Raw genomic sequence first — 15,756 nt, 5'->3', positions numbered from 1 at the left:
TCTTCTTTCTATTTGGAACTTGCTTTCCTTTTCTGTCCTGGAGAGTGTAATAAAGTTATTTCCCCCCAGGGTTTTGGTACTCTTAACATTCCCAAGCCTATTTCTGAGTATGCATGGAGTCCACATATCATCTCAGAGCCTCCAAATTGCTAAATCTTATACTTTGGTCTCCTTATTTCATGAACTGTAGAAATGGTAGCAATTTCCAGGCATAGGTCTGAAAAAAACATGATTATATTGGCTTTCTAAGTACATTTCTCTCAGCTCTTGGAAGACCTCAATAAAATGAAAAATACTCCCTGGTCTCTCCCACCTGTTGCCCTTGGATTCACCACAGTCTTCATTTTGAGGAGGAATAACACTTGCACCTGTTTCTCTGTTGCCCAGAGCCAGTGGCCTGACCCCAGACTGAGTAACATGTCACTTTTGCTCAGGCCTTTGGAGTGAGATGCTATCTCAGTCATGAGGGCAAACAGAAAAGAGGCTCCTTGGTGGTGGATGATGAGTGAAGGCTACGTCAGCATGTTGTCTCTGCTCCTGAGGTCAGCCTGCATAAATCTGAGGGCCCTCCAGTTCTTACTTCGTTCCGCTTCCATAAGAACTTGAAATTTGGAGGGTGACGAGCATACTAATGTGTTCTTAGATGCAGGTCGAGTATTATTTGCAAACAAAATCATGGAATTCTATTAAGAGACTATATGCTATTCAGTTTAAGTTGGTTACAGAAGATTAAGAAATGAATTGAAGAGGAAAGATAGAAAAAATAAGAAGGGCAGGGTGAGGATAATGAGTAGGGGCACCGGCCTGGAGGAAGAGTGTGGCTTAGGGAGAAGGCAAGGTACTCTGAAATTCAGAGTAACTGGCTGTGAGAAGGGCCAGCTTGGATCAGCGAAGGGCGAGGAACTCTCTTGGGGACCCCATCCTATATCATGTCAGACAAATTGAAATTCACCCCATCTCACTCTAAATGTCATTTATATGCACTGCAAAGGAGATGAGTTGCGATTGACTGATTGATTACACAATGTTATTTTGTAGACACTTAGTTGAATGTGTAATTTTGATTGTGTGGTTTTCTTTCTATATTTTTTAAGCAACTTAATTTATTCAGGCCTACAATATTTTGGGAGTCTCTTGCAAAACTAGTTGTAGGGCCTGGGCACGCTAATAGGTGATGGTGGATAAAGTAGACCCCACTGTAGTAGGAGGGTAAGGTGGAAGTTTAAAAGAAAGAGCATGTATATATTGGGGAGGGGAGAGTGTTTCCTGCCCTCAACTGATGCTCGCAGCTCAGCAGAATGAGCTCAAACCGGGTTTTGTTGACAGCAGGAAGTGTGACAATGTCTGACCTTGCCTCTTCTAGTGCCATGCAAGTGGCAACTTCCCACAAAAGATTTTCAGTTGCGACACAGGCTTGTGTCTGGTTCCATTTCAGGTGAGTCTGCACTCCTTCCCTTGACAAGGTTGTGTTTCCCCCAACCATCTGGGGTGACTAGGCTAATCCCCCCAGGCATCTAGGGGTACTAATTTAGGCTGTGGATTCTGCAAATGCAATGGCACATTTTTAGAGCTTGCAAAAGTGGTAATAAGAAAGCTCTCTGTCATGACCCACAGCTCTCTTAATGATTGCCTAACTGCCAAACGCAGACCTGATTTGTTTAGTACAGCACAAAATCAATCCATGACTGCTAGAAATGTCAGACTGAACATTCTTTGCCGCTAGTGAATGACTTATCATCCTAGGAAAAAAATGTCTAATCAAAGATGAATTTAAATATCTTCCCTTTCTGTTTTCATAAAGAATGTGGATGTGGGCATTATTTTTAAAAGCAGTAAAAGGTAACCTTTCTTTATGGCTCTGATGACATGTTCCAGGAGGCAAGAATGAAACTCTTTTTCATCCTCAGCTCTGTCACTTTTGGAGTCAGGAGACCCAACTACCTCTGCAGTATATGGAGGTCCCCTGGGTTTTGAAGACCAGTCAAATTCAATTCTTCAAGAAGAAATAGATTTTTAAATAAAAACAGAATAAAATTGAAGATCATAAAATGGATGCACTGAGCAACATTTTTTCCCAATAGGATATATTAGTGAAATTTGAGTTGAATTACTTGAGTTAAACCTCTTTTGCATCCAAGTGAATAATTATTATCCAGTCATTATCTAGTCAAGAACATCAAACATTTGTTATTCAAAGAAACTCAGTTTAACAAGGGAATAACATTTTTCATTCATACTTTAATCTGTATAATGCGTATTTTTGTTCCATATTAGATGTAGAAATGGCAAAATTTTAGCATTTGAATTTCAGTCATGTTCTACATCCTAAGAGAAAACAATTCATGTTTTGGGGAAATTAACTATTAATTAAAATGTTATTTTAAAGATATTAATCGCTTGTCAGTAATCATGCTTTTGTATGAGAACATTAAAATGTGCTGCTTGGTAGATAGACATCACATAATTGCCCAAGTGCTTATTCGTGGAACACCTGCTTATTATTCCCCGGAGTGTCAAGGCTGTGCTTGGAAGAAGAGGCTGCAGTTGGGATCAGCACTTGGAGAAATCTCTTAACCGCTCAGAGCCTCAGTTTCCTTACATTCAAATTGGGAATATGAAGATGATTTCACGGGGCTGGTGGCTATTCAACTAACTGCTGCTGTTGTGTTGTTGTTGTTTTTTATGCCAACTTAATGACATTCTTTTGCCTGGTTGCCCTTCTAACCATTGTCAGGCATTTGCTTGATAGTTTGTAAGAGTTAAAACAGCGATGGCCAGGGGACCAGGTTATGTTAACTGCACCAACACTTTGGCCTCAAGTTCTAAGTCACCAAACTAACCTGTAGGTTACATTGACTTTGTTATGGATGGATAAACTATATACTCAATGCAAACCCACAATTTACTTTCCGAAAGGGTTTTTTTTTTTAATTATGAAAAATCCATACATATACAAGATAAAAGCTGTCTAATGAACCTCTGTAGACCTATTGCCCAGCTTCAACAATTATCAAGATTTTGCCACACTTACTTCAACTCTCACTCACTTTCTCTCTCTCTCTTTTGGCTGAATGATTTCAGGACAAACCAGGCTTCATTTTCGTTCACCCCAAAATCTGGATTTTTTTTTTAGCAAAGTCATCATGCCATTATCAAACCTAATTAAATTAATCACAATATGTTGCTATCATTTTAATACTCAGTCTACATTAACCTTTTTCCAGTTGTAAAAAAAAAAGTATTTTTTTGGACTATTCAAATCAGAATCAAAATAAGATCCATACATTTCATTTGGTTGTTGTATATAAAGGCATTTTTAAAGGGAAGATCAAGTATATAAAATGTTCTATTGGTCCTTTGTCCTGCACCATATAATATGATTATTTTAAAACAACTACATAATATATAAACATCCCTTATCACGATAAATTTATCCAAAACAGAAGATTCCATTTGCTCTAGGAATTGAAGATATCACTAAAAACTTAGAGAAAAAAGTGTTTGTAACACCAATTTATCTGGGCAGATGAACGCTCAGGAGCATTGTGTTGGCTTGTATTTTCTCCTGTGATATTACTGTTTTTAGAATCAGCAATGTAAGATAATTGCTATTAGATAGCTGGACGCACCATTAGGGAAAGAAAGATGAAATTAAAACTATGAAATTGTTTCTATGGGCCTCTAGAAATGTAACTATCTCTCCCGTGGAAAAGAAACACACAAAATTGGAGTCCTGCTTTGTGTTTGATTACTGTAAAGAGGAGACACATAAATTATATCTATTGAGTATGTATATTTAAAGGTTGATACTTTTGGGATTGTTTTTTTCAGGTAGCTGTTTGAAATGTATGATATTCAGAAAAACTGGATGGTATTTAAAAACTCTTCTCAACTTTGCTTTGTAACCTATTTTGGAGTAATGTGTATTTCCATGGTAATTGGCATGAACTGTCTAGTACTCATGAATCTTATTCCATTAGTTATAACATAACCGTTTATGGAAATGCGTACACACAGCACCTATGCTTTATCAAATGGGGCCTGATGGGTCCTCCTGGTGGTGAGAAATAAAATATATGTCCTTGGTGTCCTGAAGTAGCTACTAATAAATAAGGAGACTCTTCAGAGTGGGGAAATCCCCCACTGTCCTGAGAGACAAATGCATGCTATGAGGACCGCCTGGGACCCAATTAGTGGACAGAGGTTCCTTTGTCTCCACGGCAGAACAGAAGTCAAAGCTGTTGAGGACATGGTGAGAGGAGCAAAGAAAGAGCATGACGTTCTAACTCTCTTTTAGAGCAGAAGAAAGCTGACTTCCCATTTCTTCTACAAGACACTTTCTCCCCTAGACAAGGAGTAGCCCCTACATGTTCACATACCGTTTGCCACTTGGCCTTTGACCTTTCTGCTTCAAATTTGGCAACTTCTTTGCGATCATGAAATGACACAAGTAGCTTCCAAATGCACAGTAAGACAACCCCAATGAGAAGAATAGCCAGTGAAACCCCCAACATGATCATGGGAATGTTTGGTGGTTTTGGACAGTCTGTGGGAACAAAGAAAATCATATTAAGAAGATGGTACAATTAACATTTTGATAAACATTTGTCATTAAGTTTTCCAACTGTACATTTTTCTAGTAGAGGGGAAAATAGTAACACCTTTTGTTTTGCTGGAAAAATATTTTTAAATGAGTTACTTGTTGAAGGATAGCCCTATTCCTTCAAAGTAGAACAGAAGATAAAGTAGCAGTTTGGCTATTCAAAGCAAATGGATATACACTAGAAAGGCTGACTCAGAGTTAGAATCCAAAAGAGTGAAAATTAATGCACATGGAATATATAAAGGAGCATAAATAAGATACAGTTTAATCACTAAACATAGTAGTCTCTTCTGGGTATATGATAAAGTAGAAATGGGATGAGTGTTTATGTGTACACATACACATAATTACTTTTATTTATTTTTTGAAACTAAGAGATTATACTCAAAATTATATGAAATCTGCCTCCTGAAAAGTTTCCTACTTACTGCTGCTGGTTTCTTTTCTTTTTTTTTTTTAAATATATATTTTTTATTGATTTTTTACAGAGAGGAAGGGAGAGAGATAGTCAGAAACATCGATGGGGAAGAAACATTGGATCAGCCACCTTCTGCACACCTCCTACGGGGGATGTGCCCGCAACCAAGATACATGCCCTTGACTGGAATCGAACCTGGGACCTTTCAGTCTGCAGGCCGACGCTCTATCCACTGAGCCAAACCAGTTAAGGTCTGCTGCTGATTTCTTATTTAAAATGTTTTTTTAATAGACAGAAGAGAATCACGGCTTTCAGTTTTATTTTAACTCTAATACCTGATGTCCTGCAAAGTTCTTGGACTGGGGTCAGGAGAGGTGGGTTCAATTCCTATCTGAATTGAAGTACAGTAGCCATCTAAACCCATCAAGTCCTTTGATCTATCTGAGCCCCAGAACCCTCATCTGTAAAACAAAGGTGTGGGACTTCACTGTTCCCTTCCTTCCCTGAAATAAGGTTAAGCCCAGGAGCTCATGCTGATTAAACCCACAGCTTTCTAGACCTCTCCCCCGAGATTCTCATTTAGTCAGTCTCAGATGCAGCCAAAGATTTTTTATTATTAAAAGTACCCCAAGTGATTGTTATCTTCAGGGAAGTTTGGAAAATTAGATGTTTTGTATAGTCCTTTTAACTTGAACATTCTATGAAATGTTATTTTGACTATTGATGATATTAATGTAATTTTGCAATTATACAGTACCTTCCCTCATTGACAGCAGAATGACTAATAATCCTTGCAATATGCCTAGGAGATGACACAGTCTTAATGAAACATTATAAGTAAGCTCTCCCCTTGCTTTCATGGGGAAAAATATCCCATATAAAAATTATCATTAAATATCCGCCTCCCTCTGCAAGAAGTGAGGCAAATTCATGGCATCTGAGGAGGAAATGAATCATGCTTAGTTTATTTTAACTCTTAGTGCTTTTCAATATTTAATAAGGAGAGTTATACACCCAGATTACTCATGCTACTTTCAAGGTAAGAATCTATAGCTGGTCTGAATTTGAGCGGGACTAATGACCCCTTGACCGTGTGATGGCTGGCCTCACACATCTTTGTTCTTTGGCCAAAAAACCATGTAAGGAGATTGTGCAGAAATAAGTAAAGGAGCTAATGAAATAGCAACTAAAGTGTGAGGATCTAAAGACTGTTTCTAGCATAGCAAATGAATCATGGCTGCTTCTAACAGGTTAGCAACACTCCTTCGAAGAGAGCAGCAGGTGCCTGTCAATGAGAATATATATTGGCTACATCTTTGACTACAGAATGTCTGGGACGGGGCATAGCATATTCTTGCTTAAAGCAAGATGAACCTTACTAAGACCCTGCAGCCAGAATGTGAATTAGGAGGGCTCGCCACTAGGGAATAAAAAGAGGAGGAATTAGCATGACCTAGCAGAGATGATTATTTTAAGAATTTAGAATCATTGGGAATTATTCATTTCTCAAGACAAGATCTTGGCCCAAGTACCAAAGCAAGTATTACACAATAGAAAATCCAGGTCAGTACGGCACCTAATTCTAAGGACCTGAGTTTCTAATGCTGCCAATCTGGTAGGTCTGCCATATATGGCTACTGAACACTACAAAAGTGACTTTCCAAATTAATGTGATAAATGCAAAATGCACATTAATTTCGAAGACTTGGTATGAAAAAAATGGAAACAATCTCATTAAGTTTTTATATTGATTATACATCAAAATGACATCATTTTGGATATAGTGGATTAAATAAAGCATTAAAATTCATTTAAACCTTTTTTACTTTTTAATATGGTTACTAGGAAATTTAAAATTATATATGTAGTTTGCATTAACATTTATATTGGACAGTGCTGATTTAACATATTTTGGGGATTCAAATATTTATTATGATCATACAGCCAGTGGGAGGCAGTATAGCACAATAGTTAAGAACATGGACTTCCAGTTCCAGGACCAGCGCTGGTACATAATTGCTGCAAAACCTACCAATTATTTAAATTCTCTATGCCTCGATTTCATTACCTATAAAATGGAAATAATAACAATACCTGCTTTATATGGCTGCTGAGGGTATTAAATGAATTAATACATGTAAAGCATCTAGAATAATACCTGGCATATGGTACTAGTAAGGGCTCAATGCTGAGAGTTGCTATTATTACTACAACAAATTCACTCTTCCCCTTTTCTATCCTCAAGACCGCGAGGGCCTGGAACCCCCAAGTTGGAAGCAATACCCACATCCCTGCCAGGAAGACTCCCCAACTATTCTTGCCTGGCCCCTCATGAATGTGGCTCTTATCCTTGAAAGTTTTTCCAGATGTAAGAAAAAAAGATGAGCAAACTCCCCCTACATCCACACACCCCTGATGATGACCCTTCACTTGGTTTCTTTTTCAATTTGTTTGGAATTCTTAAGCTCCATCTCCTCTTTTCCCATTTTGCCTCTTTTTCTATCCAGGCCTCCCACCAGCTGTCCGAAGTGTCTCTGGTCTTAAAGGGAGAGGGAACTACGGACTCCTGGGGATGGGCTCTGCCCTCAGGGCCCCGAGAGCTCTGGCCTAACTAGCGAGGAAGGCCAACCTTTGCCAGGAAGGCAGCCTTCTTGGAGCTGTCAGGTGACTACTGACTACAAAAGCAGGGGGGCAGAAAAAACTGTAAGGCTCAGGGCATCTGAGTGCTCTTGGAAGGATGGCCTGTTGATGTGCTACTCATATTTTGTGGGACAAGAAAAGAAAAAACACCAAGGAGGCATTTATTAGCTAAAGGGATGTTTCACACATGCACACACACACACACACACACACACACACATAAATAAATAAAATAAAATAAAAATTAAACCAACTATATACAAAAGCCCCTGAATTAAAAACAGACCCTATTTTGGAAGTTTGTTTTTGTTGCTTGGAACTCGTTTTCCCAATGGAATTAATATTATAAGGAATGGTTTTGACTTAAGAAAAACATGCTAAAGCCACCACCACAGTCACAGACAGAGAGTTGAGGGTCTAGTTGAAGAATTTGACTTTATAAGACAGACAGAGACAAAATTACTGTGAAAGAATTCTTCCTTATACAATAGAATTCATCTTAACTTTCCTTAACTAATGGCCTATGATGCATTTTACATATTCATTTCAAAGAAGTCTATTTACATGAGATTCTCAAGAACACGTCTCCAGGTCTACTCTGCCCACCTGAGCTCCAAGGTCATGGTCACAATCATAGCCTTGCATCTTGCCTCTTCCCGACCCTTAGCCCTGCAATGTGATATTTTTCTAATCATATTCTCTTGCTTGGTTTCAATGTCTTAAACTTATTTTTTGGTTACCTTGGTATTGCTTTGGTTTTTACACTCTGAAGTGATGGCAGTTTGATACTCTTGGTTTCAAATTTAGGACTTAATATTTTGTCAGCACACTGACGAGCAAGCACACACAACAAAACACATGTGCCTTCTAGCCTGCCTTCACTGCTGTTGTCTGGGGCAGAACTTAGGCTCCAGGCTTTATGGGGGAGGAGGAGGAAGTTGCTGACAAGGTCTGGAAAGGTCTGATTTAGTGCAGTTGTCATTTCTGCTGGAAAGGTTTAGGGACACATTCTTTAAATATATATATATATATATATATATATATATATATATATATATATATACACTTTCAGAGATGGAGGGAGAGGGAGAGAGAAATAGAAACATTAATGATGAGAGAGAGAATCATTGATCAGCTCCCTCCAGCATGCCCCACACTGGGGATGGAGCCCGAAATCCAGGCATGTGCCCTGACTGAGAATCGAACCATGACCTCTTGGTTCATAGGCCGACACAACCACTGAACCACACCAGCCAGGCGAGGGACACATTCTTAACTGAAGACAGAAAAGGTGGGGCACCTGTGAGTATCCAAGAATGTGGCCAAGGCTGTTAAGACAGAGTCGCTCAAAGGAGGTCCTGAAGCCCTCAGTATCAGAGCTGCCCGGGCCACACTCAGACCTGCAAGATTTAGGTGCGTCTGATGCTCCCTAAAGGTTAACAACTTCTCAACAAAAGTGCCTTTCCCACTCTTCTCTCTTCTCTATATCAACTTCTAATATAAACTTCTGTCTCCTCTTCACTGAAGATGCGGTGTTTATCTGAGGGCTTCCTGAGTCCCAAGGTGGCTCCAGAAGCTGGTGTGGAAGCAAAGCCACAGAAGCAATGGACTCCGATCACTTCCTCACTTCCTGGTTTGTGTCTTTTTTGATTCGGCGTTATCATCTAATGACCCATGGCTCTAGGTTATGAATTGGTACATGTTTTATATGCATCATTCCATTTAATCCCTGAGTAATTCCTTAAAAGAAAGTATTATTTTTCCTGTTTTACAGATGGGGAAATAGAGGCAAGTATCTTCCAAAGTGTGAAGCAGCTAGTAAGTGGCGGAGCAGGATTTGAACCAAGGTTCACCTGATTCAAAACTCAGTCTCATAGGCTGTTATGCTCCTTCCCGTTAGTCTTTCCTAAAGGTACGCTTTCTGCTTACATTGCATTCAGCCTTTCTGGGAGAGGATGATTGGTACAAATACACTCATCTTGTCATCTAGTCTTATTAAGAGATATTGGGAGCTATCAAACCTTTCAGTCATTGGGAAAATAGAGGCATATCATCAAAAATTTGGAAATGTCTTTCCTGGCAAGCTACCCAAAGTGTCTTTCTGGTTGTTTTTTCCTCTCCCATGTAGTATCACTTACCATTGACAATGAAAGGCACACCACTCACCTTTCTCATTGATGCTGTGAATGATGGTTTTCCCTTCGCTGTCTGTAGTTATTAGGAATGTAATAAGACATTCATTTTCTCCTTGTAGAGAACAGGAAACAGAACTATCCTTTGAGAAATCTGCAGATAAAGGAATCATTCATTAGGTTAAATGAGTTTCCAAAAGAGATTATTTTGAAAGCAAAGTAGTATTGAGTTTTAATATGCAAATGGGAAATTTCAACATTGCACGATAGGAATAGAAAGGACATAAGATGTTTCCCACCGACTGAGGTTTTAGTTTCTACTCATGTTCCAGAAGAACAGTTCCAGGTGTGGTCAATCAGGACTGACCATCAAATGCACCTATCAAACTGATGGGGGCAGGATTTCAATAGAGTAAAAGTACTTCAAGGCAGGTATGCCTAGCTGTCTTGGGAATAGAATGGCCCTGATTATGGTAATGAGGGGGCTATATGTTCTTCTTGGCTGCGAGCATCTGGGAGGAAGCCTAGATTACACTCCAGAAAGAGACTCCACAGTCCAAACTGATATTGATACTTCTAAGGGGGTAGGGGAGCAGCTTTCCCACAATGCCCTAGTCAAGATTTCTGGCCATGCCGTGTCACAACAATAAATATATATTAATATCAGGAAACAGAGATTGAAGTGTTATGTAGCTCAGGGACCAGCAAGATAAAGGTAAAGCTCAGATAAAAAGAACCCAGGATAACAGTTTGACTGACCCTTCAGCATAGCCCCTTTCTTAATTTAAAAAAAAAATCAATTTTTCCTTAAATCTTTTCCAAATAGAAATTATTTTCTTGCTGAGCTTATTCAAGAAGCAGAAAATGAATGTCATATCAGAAATTGAAAATAAAGTAAAACAGTCAATCTGAGATGTTAATACTATTTATCAGAGATGCTAGTGGCCTGCATCTATGCCAAAATTATGTAGCATTTTTCCCAATTAAAAAACAACTTGCTTCAAGTTCTCCTATCTTACAAGTTGGAGACTTTTTATTGATATAGTTACAAACACTTTTACAGAAACCTGTAAATACAATTGTTGTTTGTTATTAACCTAAAATTTTAAGACAAATCCAGTCTTAGTGTACTAAGACTCAGTGGGTCAGAATATTAAAATGGGACTGTCCTAGATAATCTTGGACGTACTCTTGCTAGACCTATAACTTTTCTCAGTGCTTAAATATAAAAAAGGGTTTTAATGAAAGAGAATCTATATGTGTTGCTCTGACTCTAACAAAGAGAACTTAATAGGATTTTTGTTGTTGTTGTTCAGCATTGCCATACTCATAGAAAGGCACAAATATATAAGCTGCTTTGCATCCAATCTCTAAGATAAAAGTCTCACGTTAGGGTCTGTGAGAGGTATTCTTATATTATCTATGGAAACAGAGACTAGTAAAACTTTTAGTATTATTACTAAGATTTCAGATAATAGGTTTAGGTGTTTTTGAATCCATTAGAAGCCTCTATGCACACAGGAATATTAAGAAATCTAATTACAAATCATTCTCATTTGGTCATTCCTAAATGTTTATGATTATCTAAATCACCTGGGAGTTCTGGAAACATGGATTTCAGGGGCCCGCCCCTGGGCATTCTGATTTGGGAGGTCATCGGTATACACAGGCATTTGTATTTGAGTGAGTTGTTTAATAGTATTTTTAATAAGGTGATTCTAATTCAGAGATTTGGGAACCTCCGGGCAACACTCGATTAATGAAATTTGTGTTATTTCATATGTTTGATACCAACAGAACTGTCTATATATAATTCATACTTCGGTTATTTCTAGTTGGCCTTCAACACACATCCTTCTGCCACACCACTTGGTGAACTAGGATTCATCCAGCCTTGGGGAGTATGCTATTTCCTGTTGCACTGTTTTTCTCCTTCCCTCCTTCTCTTGACCACGACAGCGCACACCCACTCTGTTCCTCTCGAGCTTACTTAATGGAACATTTTATTCTCAGGTAGAAAATATGTGGATAGCTTATAATACTCCTTTCAGTAATATTAATCCTGCTTTTTTATTTTCTTTTAAATAGCTATGTCGAAGCACTGGGAGGCTTAATTTACTTGGCCAGGATTATTTAAGTTTTAATGGAACTGCTAATATGACCTTTGAGTCATGACTCCCTTCTTGCTTTAATTACTTCACCACTCCTTTTCATGACGGTTATGACTTTAGACTTGGCCCGCTTCACAGTGTTTGGGTATTAAAATGGTATTATTGAATGTGCAATGTAAGGGTCCAGCTTGGGCTGGAGATTTGCATAATTAGCTGCTAAGGTTTTCTTTTGTTGTTCATAAGAAATGGACCTTTCTTTTTCCCCACCTTTATGAGTGTCAGCAGTGCTGTGCTAGAATAATACAAGGAAAATAAGATCTCAGGCAGTCCATGAAATCATACTTAGAAAAGGAAGAAATGTGAGAATGGGGTGAGGAGGCTGGGGTCTAGGGAGGTCTAGGAAAAATGTGGAAAACATAAACCGCCGGCACCACTGAATCAAGATAACTGTGTGTTTAAGACCTCTGCTCCAGGGCCAAGTCAGTAGTTCTCAGAGAAAACAGTTTCCCAAGCAGAAAAAAAGGCTTCTGTGGTTGATAAGTGTGAGTACTTAGAATACGGTGTATTTAAGTATAGCAATCTTTCTTTGCCTCTCCTGAAAATTTGCAACGTACATTTAACATCATGTGCATAGGAACTTTCAGGAGTTCTTTAAGGAAACAAAAGGTGTAGCTTCCCATTTCCAAAATTCATATGACCATGGGTGCGTAGTTTCCCATTTAACACGTTTGGAATTAGTGTCCCATGGAACACGGTTTGAGCAACAAAGCTCCGAGTACATGAATGTTGGGGTAAATGAACAATGTCTCTTTCTGCAAAATGGATAGAATAAAATTAAACTGCATGTCCTTGGAAATGCTCACACAAATCACCACAGCACAAGTGGGGAACGATTTATTTGGATTATAAAGTTATACTTATGTTACCCTCCATGTCCTAGTTGGGGAAGGAAGGGCTGATAAAGACCCCATGGAAGGACAAATATGTTGTGATAATTTCAAGGTGATATGATCAATAACATAACTGGGTGAGTAACTTGAAATAGGACTTATAACAGGCTCATTAGAAAAATGACTTTTGAATTCATAGGCTAATGAATACATATTTTTTTAAAGATTAGTGCTTTTAAATGGTATTAGAAATGCAATTATTGTTTTTAATTTCTGAGTTAGAAATAGTTGCATTCCCCTTTTCTGAAGATAATGTAGACAAGAACACAAAAAATAATAATGCAAATATTTTAAATGCCACTTGAGATTTAGTCTTCCCCTCAAATCTAAGCACTTATGATAATGTACTTAGAAAACTGTGTATTTAAATATGGTAACTCCCCTGTTCACGATTTCTATGTTTCCAAGGTTCACTCTCCTTTTCCCCTCAGCACATTAGATTTCTCTGGCTGCTACTGCATAGGGTTCTAGTCATTTGCAGGGCATTTTCTGCAATTTTTAGTCATTTCTTGGAAATATCTGGTAAATATCCCAGATGGTTGGTGTGAAATGAAGCCAGAAGGATATGCTGAGATTTGTACTAGTTACTAAACTGGGAAGTCCACAAATGCCACTTTCCTCAGTGCTCTCACGGCATCTTGCCTTCGGTATCGGTGTAAGGTATACACCATTTTGTCCAATTTACGGCTATTTGGCATATTTTTCTTTATTTACCAGAAAAAACACAGACGAGGGGTTTTACGAGCACCAATCAGGCCCCTCCATCTAGGGTTATTCAATGGTGCACAGTCAGAGATCTCAAGTTTGAAACAATGTAGGTAATTTTTTTTAAAAAACTAAATGACACTAACTTATTCCTCCTTGGAAATGGATTGATTTTGGTATTCTGATCCCATATATTCAAGTGTGTCATGAATTATTGTCTTGATTACGCCACTTCACCTGAGATACATCTTGGTGGCATCTGTACAGCACGCAGAGCAGCCGTTCTAGCTGAGCAGCATAATGACGCAGAGTGTGTGGTGGGGGAAACACCAGTCCCCCCAGACTGTCCCTTTGAGAGGAGTCAGTCATCTTCTTTGTCTTAATGTCCACAAATTATTTTCCCAGCTAAAATACAACCCATGTGAATATTTGAGATGCCAATTTGCCATGAAGGAAAAAATATAATTTTAAGTAATTACGTCTAAAAATGACAGGTGAAAACAAGAGCAGGGCTTGCTAAGCAGTTAAAGGTAACAGGCCCTTCTCCTATTTTGAGAGTGAGACAACGGAGAATTGAGGATGCCCATGTAGAGCCCATGTTTGGAAAGTTGGGAGTAAAAGCATACAGAGGGGAGAAGAAGAAAATTGGTCCACTAATCAGAAACTGCCTGGTGTCTGAGGGCTCTATCAGGAGGCCCATAATATACCTTGCTTTGTCCTATTTTGAAATACAGCAATTGGGTAATAGGGGACAATTTCAGGCTTGGGGGTTAACATTTAGGTATTGCTTCAATTTTCTTCCTTCTAATTCAAACAATATAGCATTCTGGAATTCTCTATAGTTGTATCTGTTAAGGAGAGGTGAACTTGCCCACAGAGCTGATGTCAAATAGAATAGCCATGTCTTTAAATGTCTTGTATCCCCAACCACCAGGTGTTTAGCCTTATGGAATACATTTCCCCTTAATAACTAATATGAGGCAATGAATGCCCTGGTACAAATGAAGTCCAGCTATTGGAAAGCCCACCACAGAGTTGGTGCCTCTCAAGAACTAGGCAAAGAAAAGGAAAGCAATTTAAGACAAGCAGAACCTTCTTCTTCATTGATGGTCACACCAGCTAGTTTGCATTTGTCAACACACTCTTCTCGGGCCTGGTCATCTGCAGACAGGTGGCATTCAATGCAGCTCCTGGGAACATTATTCAACAGTTTATCAGTTCATGTTGGCAGCTGGGATAGTGCTTAATGCTGTTACTGTGGTACATGCTAAAGGTGTGTCTCAGAGAGGACGGTGCCTTTTGTTACTTTCAAAGGTAGTTGGGTGATGTCCAAGAGGAAACTGCTTTATTCTGAATTCCACTCAGTAATCAATGTTCCCTGAGCCAGCCCTGATAATAGCTACTATCCTCATTATCTCTAATGATTGTTTAAGTTAGAAAAATAAAAGTCAACAAAAAATCCCCCCAATTATTTTGGTATTTGATTTCGCTATGTTTTCATTTTATATTTTTCCTGGGAAGGGTTTAGGCTGCTAAAATATAATTACAGTGTAGACAAAGTCTGAATTTCTTAATAGAAATGGTCCATATCTTAACAAGAATTCATCTATGTCATGAATGACTATTTTAAAGATTCACTTTTCTGTAACCCTTTTGAATGCATCTAAGCTTTGATAGGGATATTTTCAAAAGGTAAGAATTGTAGACTGGGTCTGCATTAATACAAGCTTTTTAATAAAAGATTGCTACTTATAGAAAAGTGTATTTCCCAAAGCATAGCCCAGGAATTAAGCCATTGTAAAGATGTCTCTATAGCAAAGTAAAACTTTGACCCTGAATTTATCTTGTGCTGAAAATCACTACAAACAGATTGTGTTTGGAGTAACCCCAAACAGCAAATGTTGTCTTACTTGTGGGCACATCATGGTGCCTCTCTCTTCCTTTGGCCATGGACATGTACACTCTTCTACTAGTAAGTGCTGGAAACATTCCCCACCCGCACCCATGCCTTGTCACATCTCAGCTGGAACCTCCTTCCTCAGACAAGTCTTCCATGACCCTTCCCAGTTAGTTCCCTTGCAGTAGAAGCCTCCGAGTTCCTCTGAAGGAAGGGCTTAAGAGCAGCAATCTATGTGGGAGTGGGAATAGAAGTCTTGTCTGAGAGTTTCCTTGCATTGCAAGCGTATTGCATTTATCT

General features: G+C 38.7%; 1 protein-coding gene across 1 annotated transcript in view; it reads right to left on the bottom strand.

The window, feature by feature from the left end:
- Nucleotides 1–15,756, bottom strand: part of ITGB6 (integrin subunit beta 6) — a 74,625-nt gene that overhangs the window by 3,813 nt on the left and 55,056 nt on the right. Inside the window, exons 13-15 of the mRNA XM_079782202.1 lie at nt 14,652–14,749; nt 9,828–9,947; nt 4,380–4,546 (exon numbers count right to left, since the gene is read on the bottom strand). Coding sequence (XP_079638328.1) covers nt 4,380–4,546; nt 9,828–9,947; nt 14,652–14,749 — 385 coding nt within the window. The remainder of the gene's footprint in view (nt 1–4,379; nt 4,547–9,827; nt 9,948–14,651; nt 14,750–15,756) is intronic.

This window comes from Cnephaeus nilssonii (assembly GCF_951640355.1).
Source record: "Cnephaeus nilssonii genome assembly, chromosome: 10".
Classification (NCBI taxonomy): domain Eukaryota; kingdom Metazoa; phylum Chordata; class Mammalia; order Chiroptera; family Vespertilionidae; genus Cnephaeus; species Cnephaeus nilssonii.
Note: the sequence above shows the minus strand (reverse complement) of the source record. Positions and strands in the feature narration are given on the sequence as shown.